General features: G+C 36.1%; 1 protein-coding gene across 1 annotated transcript in view; it reads right to left on the bottom strand.

The window, feature by feature from the left end:
* Positions 1-605: 605 nt before the first annotated feature.
* The window catches only part of LOC114654632 (coiled-coil domain-containing protein 112-like), a 30162-nt gene continuing 18696 nt past the window's right edge, over positions 606-12071 (bottom strand). Inside the window, exons 7-10 of the mRNA XM_028805273.2 lie at positions 10396-10812; positions 9126-9221; positions 7302-7420; positions 606-1902 (exon numbers count right to left, since the gene is read on the bottom strand). Coding sequence (XP_028661106.1) covers positions 1872-1902; positions 7302-7420; positions 9126-9221; positions 10396-10812 — 663 coding nt within the window. The 3' untranslated portion in view covers positions 606-1871. The remainder of the gene's footprint in view (positions 1903-7301; positions 7421-9125; positions 9222-10395; positions 10813-12071) is intronic.

Raw genomic sequence — 12071 nt, 5'->3', positions numbered from 1 at the left:
AGGACTCTGGAGTAACGGTGTTTATTATCCATTTGTGACAGGATGGCAAGGACTGCAAGGTATGTGACACTCTCTGTGGATTGTTTGTGACAATATGAAACCTGTAGGTGATCATAACAATTTGAAACATTTTAATAGGTTCCAGTACCAGCCTCTCAAAACCCTTTATTTCAACTACAAGGATCACCAACAGTCTCTAATCTTTCAGGTATAATTATATTGATGTTTTTTCCATTAACAGTTTATTCAGTGCATTCAATTTCATGTCTATGACAAATATAAAAAATAAATTGAATGATTGTGAAAAACACTGCAGCCAAGAACTCCAAACACAATACTACTTGCCATTTTATCTGAGATAGCATTTAAATTTGGACCAGCTGTGAATAATTGAAGTCTAATTCAGTAAAATTACATGGTGAAACCAGTGTACACAGAATATTCTAAACAGCTTAGGTTCATATGTTTAATTTGTAAAGAAAATGTACAATATTTAATAATTCAATCTCTTTTGTACTACTTCCTGCACATCATAAAAATTTTACATACGCTAACAGAATCTCAGAGATAAGACACATATAGAGTGATGAATAAAAATTGATCATAATTTTATTTCACACGTGAAAAAAAATACTTAAAAGGATTCTTAATAAGATGGATTTCAAATTAATTCTGATACAAAAACATCAATAAATAAAATGATGACTTTCATAAGCACAAAAATATGAACAAAACAAAAAGAAAAAATACATTTTAATGTACATCTTGTATGGTTTGCTGTGTTTGTATTAGAAATGTTCAGATTAGCATTGCAAAGGCATACAATCTAAATGCACCATGAAGAACAAAGTTCAACAGGAATTAATCACGGTTTTAAAAAAGCTTGCAGTCTTCAAGATTTGGTAATGAGTAACACTGTCCTATAGGTGATGTAGTTTATTAAGTCCAAATGAAAAACAGCTTTATCACTAACAAAGAGTAATCAAAAATAAATACATCAACGGACCATGCATGTTTTCCAGATATGCTGTCAAAATATAAATATTACTGACATGTGAATATCTTATTGTCTTCCCAGCAGCCAGACAACACACAGTACATAAATGCAAGCTGGGCTTTAAGGCAGAAATTCAAAAAGAAGAATAGTGGAGGGAACAGTTTACAGTAATTGGGTAAAGAATGGATCTTTTATTGTGCATATTATAAACTTTGTGACACATGTTGTAGAATCCTCAAAGTTCAGACTAGGCGAAAACCTTTACTTTCCTGTAACCACTGATTACAAAAAGCAACATGTATCAGTATTGAGTGATGCAAACTGCATAGGTCACAGGTTAACATTCATGTGTAGCAACAGTCTTAAGAAATTATTCAACTTTCATTGTGTAGTTCAAACATAAAATGTCTTCGTCAAGGCCATCTTAGCAGCATCATAGGCCCCTGGGTAAAGTATTGCGCTAAGATCCCTGTTTTGACAGCAAAACATAAACACATATAGGCATCAGAAACATCATGGGCCCCTGTGCTCCAGGGGCCCCCAGCCATTCCCCATTGTGTCCCTATGTTAAGACGGCCCTGTGATGAGTCAAGAGGGTTTATTTTTATCCTTCTGGCTGAACTGAAGACCTTGCAATCATATTGACCCAAATCAAAAACGCAGAAATGTCAATCAACATTTTCAAAGATATGAGCAGATTTTGTAAGTAATTCCATAAGCAGCTACCTACATTAAGATCTTATCAGTTGGTTTCTTTTACAATGGAAAAAATAAAATGCAAAAATAAATAATTTAAAACATGGAATAGCTGACTTGCCAATGAGAACTGCAGAATTATTATTTTTATACACCTCTTCACTCATAGGACATTAAGTTACAGCCCTTGTCTCCAATTTGGTATTGCCCTGTAAAAGATATGAAATCATTTTGTGAAAACAATATACATATTCGTTCAATATTTACTTAATTTGCCAAGTACAATTTTAGGGTCATGGGGAGCAGGAGTCTATCCTAGCATATTGGACAATTACACACCCTGGACAAAGTGCCAGTCACAGATATTAGGCATTTTTACATAACAGCAAATCTTAGGGATGCAATAGGAAAAGTAAAGCACCCAAAAAACCCGACAAAGGGAGAATGTGCAAACTCCACATGAACAATGACCTGGCCAGGATTAGAGCCCCGTTTTTTCTGGAGCTGTTTGGCAGAAGGTTAATCAATGCTCAAAATGTAGTCACCTGGTGAAACAATTTGATTTCTTTTTCTAAAATAGTTTATTTCATTATTATACAGTATAGCAAACTTGTTATTGAACAGATTCAAAGTGCTGTACACATTCAAAGAAATAAAACTCATTATTATATATCATTCCACTAACACTGTGGATGGTTGTGGTAAGCAATGATCAACTACTAGTCTGCACACTTTGTGGAGTTGGCATATTTGCTCCATATTTTCTTTGACATTCTTTATATCATCCCAAAATTGTGTAGGTTAGGTTGACTGAGAATACTAAATTAGCTCAGCATGAGAGAGCAAGTCATTAAGTCTACCCTTAAAAGGACATGCATTCCACCCAGAGTTGGTTTCTGCCTTGCTCTAGGCGCTATTCACCTCCCTGTAAAACTAGAGCACACATACAATCATGCAACCAATGTGCAAAATCTACTCTCTATATATAAAATCCTAATCCTAAAAGTGCAACAATTTTGTGCAATGATTTTATGCGACTTTTTATGTCACTTTTTGTCACACTTTAAATCAGGCTTATTTTAAAACCTACAAATATATGTTTGGTATCATTCTTTTCAGAATTTATCGAACTTTAATGTGATGTTGTTAGATTTTCACATTGTTATTCTGTTTTTAAATTATAAACTAAAATATCAAGAATGGCGTGCATCGAGCATAGTGGACCTCAGCTTAAACGGGAATACTCCAGTCGAAAAGAGAGTACAGTAATCCCTCCTCCATCGCGGGGGTTGCGTTCCAGAGCCACCCGCGAAATAAGAAAATCCGTGAAGTAGAAACCATATGTTTATATGGTTATTTTTATATTGTCATGCTTGGGTCACAGATTTGCGCAGAAACACAGGAGGTTGTAGAGAGACAGGAACGTTATTCAAACACTGCAAACAAACATTTGTCTCTTTTTCAAAAGTTTAAACTGTGCTCCATGACAAGACAGAGATGACAGTTCCGTCTCACAATTAAAAGAATGCAAACATATCTTCCTCTTCAAAGGAGTGCTTGTCAGGAGCAGATGTCAGAGAGATAGAGAAAAGCAAACAAATCAATAGGGCTGTTTGACTTTTAAGTATGCGAAGCACCGCGGCACAAAGCTGTTGAAGGTGGCAGCTCACACCCCCTCGTCAGGAGCAGAGAGAGAGATAGAGAGACAGAGAAAAACAAACAATCGAAAATCAATACGTGCCCTTCGAGCTTTTAAGTATGCGAAGCACCGTGCAGCATGTTGCTTCAGGAAGCAGCTGCACAGAAGGTAGCAACGTGAAGATAATCTTTCAGCATTTTTAGACGAGCGTCTGTATCGTCTAGGTGTGCGAACAGCCCCCCTGCTCAATCCCCCTATGTCAGGATCAGAGAAAGTCAGCGCAAGAGAGAGAGAGAGAGAAAAGTACGTTGGGTAGCTTCTCAGCCATCTGCCAATAGCGTCCCTTGTATGAAATCAACTGGGCAAACCAACTGAGGAAGCATGTACCAGAAATTAAAAGACCCATTGTCCGCAGAAATCCGCGAACCAGCAAAAAATCCGCGATATATATTTAAATATGCTTACATATAAAATCCGCGATGGAGTGAAGCCGCGAAAGGCGAAGCGCGATATAGCGAGGGATTACTGTAAATATTTTATTCTCATTTCATGATTTTACTCCGTTAAATAATAATTAATTTTTCTTTTACATATTCATAGAATTTCATGATTTAGACTCTAATAAATAATAATTTTTCTTTTGTACATTTACAGATTTTACTATATTCTGGCCGCAACTGGGGGTTGGGTGCCAAAGGCGCCAGGGGGGCTTGCCCCCTAGTATACAAATAAATATATATATATATATAAAAGGTATAAACTGAATTGTCATGCACACCTGTCTTTACTGTTCAACTGACTACCCACTAAGTGACACACATAATGAAAAAATATGTAAAACTGTGAGGCAGGCACCAACAAAACATGTGTCTTGGCAGTTGAAGTCAGCATAATAATGTACATTAAGTTGTTTGGGTCAAGGCATGACCTTTGCCACAAAATGCATATATATATATATATATATATATACACACACACACACACACACGCACACTATGCACATATATGCATGGGTTGTTGCCTGGTCAGTAAGGTGTAGTTAGAGATGAAGAGGTGGCACATGGGATGTACTATAATTTAATATGCCAATGTGGGACAAAGAGCATAGCTAAGTGATGGTAAGCCTACATAATAAAATAATAATAATTCTTTACATTTATATAGCGATTTTCTCACTACTCAAAACGCTTCAATGAGAGGGGAGCCACTTCAACCACCACTAATGTGTAGCATCCACCTGGATGATGCGATGGCAGCCATTTTTGTGCCAGTACACTCACTACACATTAGCTGTTAGGTGGTGAAGTGGTGACAGACAGATAGCCAATTAGAGATAGGTGATGATTAGGGGGCCAGAATGACTAGGCCATGGTGGACAATTTAGCCTGGACATTGGAATACACCCTACTCTTTATTAGTGATGCCCAGGTATCTTTTATAACCACAGAGAATCAAGACTTTGGCATTATGTCTTATCCAAAGGACAGCACCATTGTACAGCACAGTGCACTGGGGCACTGGGATCCACATTCGGACCATAGGGTACGCGCCCCATGCTGGCCTCACTAACAGCTCTTCCAGCAGCAACCAAAGCTTTTCCTAGATGGTCTCCCATCTAAGTACTGGCCAGGCCCGAACATGCTTAACTTCAGGTGGATGACCTGTTCTGAAGTGCATGTGGTTTGGGTACCTTGTAAATGTAGCATGGACTCAAGACAAGGCAATAGATAGGGGCATGAGTAGATAGGTGAGGAGTATGCAACCAGAAGACAAACCTTCAATTTTCCTACATGACACAATAGGGCAAGTGATCCAAAAAATACAAGTAATGCCTGACATTCAGACTAAGAGAAACAACATTCGGTTATAAGGAAGATGGAATACCTCTTAACTAACTGGATAGCACATAGTTCCAAGTCATTATAAATGTACTAGCCAAAGGATGATCATAATGCCCCATCCAATTAGGTAGTAGCAACACATCCGCAATTTCTAACAGAAAGACTATGTTACCCTTTATAGGGAGACAGCCCAGAATATGCCAGAGATCAGACATTTTAAGGGCTACTAAAGGGTCAAGAGGTGCATGCACAACAGTCACCACTATGGACACAAGTAACCTTGGGATCCCATTACAAAACAAGGTCCTTTGAAGGGACCCAGAAAGGGTGCTTAAAGCTGCCGTGAGTTACAGCTAGAGAACTCATTAACTTTAGAGTTGGGATGTGCAGCAGAACAACATCTCTCCGGTAGAAGGAAGGAGAGAGAAAGTAAGTGAGGGACAGAAATTTGACAGGGATACTACGTTTAGACTGACAGCATTAATACTTTGTTACACTAAAAATGTAGTTCTGCATGCTACGTAGCCCAAAGAACAAAAACATCAGTCTACGGAACACTGGGATTAAAGTCAATGACTAAGAGAGTCTTCCTTCACCCTGTTTTTAAATAGTAGACAAGTACATATGTGGTAAACACCAAAAAAAGTCAACAGGATCGAATGATTTTATTTCACATTCATGTTCTATAGGGGGTTCTATTTATTAGGTTGTGGAAATCGTGTGGCATAAATAATATCCAGTGATACTCTCAGAGGCCAAGGTAAACGTAAATACTGTATAAAACAGATCTTAATAATTATATTCTCTCTTTAGTGAAGCATTTTAATCCTGATTGTAATGGAATCTTCCATGATAGTAATACTGCCATTAATAGGGCATGAGTGGTCGTCAAAATAATGTATACTACATACAATGTTTGTCACAGTCACCAGATCACAACCCAACCAAGTACTTCTGAGAGACTCTAAAAAATCATCTTAGAAAGCATTTTCCAACAAAGCATCAAATATTGGTGCTGCCTGCTTCTAGTGCAGGTAGTTCCAGACACATATATTAGTGTATGCCAAGAAACAATAAAGCTGATCTGATGACTGTTTGTTTGTGATATATATATATATTGGGGTTCCCTTTATTTTGTGTTTAGCTACATATATAAAGTATTTTCATCTGTATACACACTTGTGCATACAATATTCCTCTACTGGGATAATGAAGCTATATTCCAATTTTTTTATACAGACAAGCAATTTGGATTTAAAATGAAAAGAAGAGTATTATGTTAATGTCCAGAATGTCTCCTTTAATATTTTATATATATATAGCTTAATGTTAAAAATAACTTAATGCAACTTTTAAATCTTCCATTACGCTATAGTACAGCAAAATATATATTTTTGGACAAATTTAACATAAATTACAACAGCATAAAACATACTTTGTAACTGAAAGTCCTCTGTATGCAATAAATGCATCAAAACTGTGACCCACTAAAATAACACACTTTTACAGTATATACAGAAAACCTCTGGCAATCATTTGTTGAAGCGATTTTCAGTTAATGTTTGTTTGAGGGACTTTGTGGCATAGGTCTCCTACATTTACATCACATGGAGTTGGCTGGTTTAAGACTTCACTTTATAATCTCAATGAACTTTGGCTATGTTCTTACATATTTACCCTGAAGTATAATGGAGTACATGTCAAAGGGTCTAGAAATATATTTATACATAGGCAGACAAAATGTTTTTGCACACTTCTGAAACTTTTTTCCTTCACTTGAATTTTGCTAAAGTCAGTACTGAAGAGTAAGCCAATTTCAGACATGGCCACACATGCCAAGACACTTCCTAGATGTGTGATTTGCTTTGGATCAGCAGCAGTTGATTTCTTTCTCTCCATCTTCCCCTTATCATTAGTTTTTAGTACCACATTCCCAGAACTCTTTGCGTAAAGAAGTGATTCATGGCTTCAGTCTTAAATGCACGTCCCATAAATTTCCTAAATTTTCTAGAAGCAATGGATCTAAAATGGGTTTGGTTATCAACACAGGCCCTAGTGAATGTTACTCTGGTGCCCAATATTTTGAATATGTTGTTAATGTAAAAAAAAATAAGAAAAACAACTGTACCTATGAGGCATATATAAGGCAGGCCCTCCTCCAGTTGGCCCAATCACTCTGACGTGCTCTTTCCATCCTTTTGTGGGCTTGAGGAGTCTATCTGGGTCTTTGGTTACATGAGCTTCAACCTAAATGCAGTTAAAACATATAAAATAGAAAAACTTTCCAATTGAAAAGACTATAAGATGAATATATAATATGCACAGAATAGGACAAATATAAACAACAAAGTAAAATATCAGATATGTGTCAATATGTTATCTAGTCTTTTACCTAATGGGAGATAATACCATGAAAAGTTAAGAGTTGTATGTAAAAGTTTTGGCACACCTGGTCAACTTGCATGTTTCACTGAATCTCTAAGTAAAAAGATGTTAAAATAAACCGTGCATTAGGACAAATCAAGAATGGTATATTGCTGCACATTTTATTGCACAATTACTATTTATTTGCTAAATTTAATATGCTAAAAATCTTTAATTTTAATGTGTGTTTTGGTTTTGAAATTCGCTCTGTGACACCACCAACCAAGCACCCACCACTCCATAGTTGTAAACAAGCAAACTTCAAGTTACAAAGACACATGGAAGCTTTTGCATCACAAAAAATAGGAGATCTCACATATCCCAAGTGGCAAACAGTGGTATGGGTAAAAATCTGGGTACTCTGTCAGTCATTACACGGTAAAAACTACTTTGGCAGAAATCAAAATTTTTTATTCATCAGTGAAACATCTTTCTGCTTTTACTTTATGAATTGTTTCCCACTCTTTCTTGCCAAACTGCTCTAACTCAGAAATGTTTCACTTCCTTTTCATTAAATGCGTCTTTTGAGGTTGTGGTAAAGTTCAATTTTTGTTTCATTAGTCCACAGGAAAATGTTCAAAACTGTTGATCTTTCCTAAGCATTTTGTTTTGCCCTTCATACGCGGACATCTGTGATAATATGTAGTAAAAAAATACATAGATTAAGCACCATGACTGCAGATTCTGAAGTCTGCCATTTTGAGATGATTTTAGAGTTTGACACTGAGACCAGTCAGCCATGCCTTTTAGTTATTTTTATGTTTATAACCTATCATCATTTGTGCTTCCAACATATTGCCCGCACTGATATTTGTACCTACTGCTTTGTGAATTTTCCAAGTGCAAAAACAATACTAATGATTTTTTGTTACTTGTGATGCTCTATCGTTAATTATTTACCCTTTAGTGATTTTATCTTTAGTTGTTTGCAACCAATGGCATGCCTTTTATATGTAATGGTACCTGCCTGTACAGAGGAAAACTCATTCAGTCATCAATCATGTAAACCCATAACATGAAGAACGATACACATACAGCTTTGTGTCAAAGTGGAAAAATAACTTAATATGCAACACCATTTTGCACAAGCTCCAGCTTGACCACAAAGACTTTGAAGCAGTAATTAGCCAAAGCTAAATGTCAAGTCTGGCATATGTTTACCTAACACCAAGAGAATTATAAAGTCCATCAAAGTATTCATTTTGGTATGATGATAAAAATCAGTATTATACTCAAGTAGAAACTGAAAAATCTGACTTCCTGTCAGAAAGGTAGTCCACAACCCACCCTGAAAGCTGTCTGAACCTGTTAAAATGGTACTTTACAAGGACCATTTTTCCACTGTAATGCATACGAAAATAACACTGTGTACTGTACAACGTTTAAGTAACTACACAGAAGTCAAATAGCATAGTTTATTTGCTGCCCATTACCTATGCTTACAGAAAAAGTTTGAAATTGATCCTGAACAACACTGGACACATAATAAGTATAGGCATGAACAATATTTTATTTGCCTTTCTCTTACCTTCTGCTTCACTTTGGCAATTTGTTTTTCTCTTTCATGTTCTTCCTCTTCTTTAGATTGTTTTTCTAACACTTTCTCATATACTTTTTGCATATCCTGAAAAGATCAAATTAAAGCTTCAATGCAAATATAAATAATTCCCTCATTAGCATTTGGGGTTGAATAGTGGCAGAGATATACAGTTAAGTTAGCACTACTGCCACTTGGATCCATTATTCAGGGTTTGAACCTTGCACCCTGGTATTACCCTTCTGGAATTTAAACATTTTTCCTGTATCTGCATGTATATGAGTAGGACATGTGATACACTAACGTCTTATTCAGGGCTAGATTCTGCCTGTACCCAATACTGCCAATACAGATGTTGGCCCCCAGGAAACATGAAATGGATTGAAAGGTTTTGAAAATTTCATGTTATGTCATGCTACTATTATTATCATCTTTTTGTGACAATCACACTTTAAGTTTTTTTTAGTTTTTAAAATGATATTATTTACAATGCTTTTGTTTTGCTTTAACAAAGCAAATAATACCATCATTTCAATGTATCTTCTTTCACTTTGGTTTAATAAACATATAAGAAACAACAAACTTTGCATGACACAATCATTCATTTTCTAAATCCCTTTGTCTAAAAACAGAATTGAAACTAGAGTTTGTCACAGAACCTGAGGTGCAAAGGAGAAGCTAATAATAAATAAAGTCTCGGGACTTTTACAAGGCCCCACAATTACACACCCACAGTTCTTCATATACACTAGTACCAGCTTAGAGGAATTGATCATCTTATTCTGAATTTCTTTGGGATGCTGGTGGAAAACACAGCACCCCAAGAATGCTGACAGAGACATAATGGATAATCTACACTTAACATCTCTGGTAAGATTTGAACCCAAGACACAAACTTCATAACCATTTCAATTTAAAATGACACATTATGGTTCCCTGTTCTCTTATTAATCACTGAGTTTTGAACAAGGCGAGATTAGCTGTGCAGTGGTTAGCAGTGCTGTCTACATCTCCATTCTGAGTTTGAATGCTGGCCCGATACTTATCTCTAAGCTATTTGCACTCTTCTAACATCTGTATGGGATTTTTTTTATGGTTTTTTCAGTTTTTCTTACATATTCCTAAAGCATGCATGGCACTTGGCCTGATGTAACTGAGCATGAGTTTGCAGACTCAAAAATGGATGGTTCACATTTTGAACCACAGAGAAACTTATAATCTCCTTCATTGTAATTATTTCCAATATCGGCAGTTAACTTACTCTTTCCCGGAACTTGACAATTGCTCTAGCAGATAGTCGCTGCTTCTCCTCACGCTCTGATTGTTCCTGTATCTCCTGCTTAAGACGCTCATGCATTTCCTCTTCTTTCTTCTGACGGGCATATGTTTCCACTATCGCCTTAACTTCCAGTTGTCGCTGCTGCTCCTCTTTTATTTTCCTTCTTTTCTCGACTTCAGCCTGAAATTGTTTCTCCTCTTCTGCAGCAAGCTCTAGCTCTTTCTTCTTCTTCCATTCCTGAAGCTTAGCTTGTTTATCTTCCTTTTCTTGCTCCAATTTCTTTCTATAAATGTCAACACGAACCAGCTCTTTTTGTGTTTTCACTTCTTCAAGTTTTTCTTGTTGCTTTAAGAATTTTTCTTTTTCCTGGTTTTTCTTAGATTTCCACAATTGAATAGCCTAAGAAACGATACATATGATAAAGTCTAAAAAACACCACAATTAATCAGATTTACACACATGTAATACATTGGCACCATTTACTACTGTATATAGGTTTTATTAGAATTCACTTTCTTAATCTGCTTTAGTAAAGGACTGCACCTGTGTATACAGTATACAATGTAACATATATAGTCACTGGGCAAAAAAAAAAAAAAAGAAAATTTTTAATCACGTCAGAAACTGAAAATTTCCAGTGAATGCAAAGTGAATTGGCAAAGTTTAGAAATTTGAATTTACAGAAATGAGGCTTTTTAATTGTCCGATTAATTGTTTACCCACTTATTCTTTAGATTTTAATTTGCTCAATACATTTTCTACATTATTTATTAATGGTATACTCCAATGTAATACATATGGCTAGTCATACATTATCATCGTTCTCATACATTCTCTGGGGCCTCATGCATAATGCTGTGTGTAGAATTCACATTAAAACATGGCATATGGACAAAAGTGGAAATGTGCGTAAGCACAAAAAATTTCAGATGCACAAAATCGTGCGTAAGCCAACTTCCACTAAATAAATCCCGGTCAGCGTCAAAAGTAACGTAGGTGCACGCGCCTGACACCCCACCCCGACTCTTCTCAGAATTTCACATATTTTGATATGCAAATCAATATAAATAGCCCTTTCCATTCAGTGTTCGGTTAAAAGTCAATGGAAAAAGCATTTGAAAAAAAAGAATTTCAACAAATGCAAAGTTGAGGCAAGGAAAAAGTACTATTTGTTGGCTCAAGCAGTGGTTTAAACAACAAAAGGAAGTCGATTGAGTGATACAGAGTGCGGAGAAACTCGCAAGTTCAAGTTCAGAAAGTCGCACAGTGCCTGAAATAAAAAAAGAAGTCACTGTGAAAAGGCTAGTCGTTTCCCACTGTCTGAGTGTCATACAGAAGTGTATTAGGGTACAGAGAAAAGAAAAGAAAAAAATAGGGACACAGTGGGAAAAAAAAAAGTGAAAATGCCCACTTCTATTTTAATGACAAAATAAACTAAAAGGTTGAACGTAGTTAAAATAATCTTAAAATCAATGTTTAATTTACTAGAGTTTCTCAGATCCTATTGTAACTAAAGTAGCATGTTATATGCTTCGTAAAGTACGTGTTCTTCTGTGTGCTCTGTGTGTGTGAATCAGTACACCCTTCTTAAATGGGCTCTCTCTTACGCCAACAGGACACACAATATATTACATTCATTATATTACAGTTCTCTGAAC

The sequence above is a fragment of the Erpetoichthys calabaricus genome, chromosome 7, assembly GCF_900747795.2.
Source record: "Erpetoichthys calabaricus chromosome 7, fErpCal1.3, whole genome shotgun sequence".
In the NCBI taxonomy this organism is placed as follows: domain Eukaryota; kingdom Metazoa; phylum Chordata; class Cladistia; order Polypteriformes; family Polypteridae; genus Erpetoichthys; species Erpetoichthys calabaricus.
Note: the sequence above shows the minus strand (reverse complement) of the source record. Positions and strands in the feature narration are given on the sequence as shown.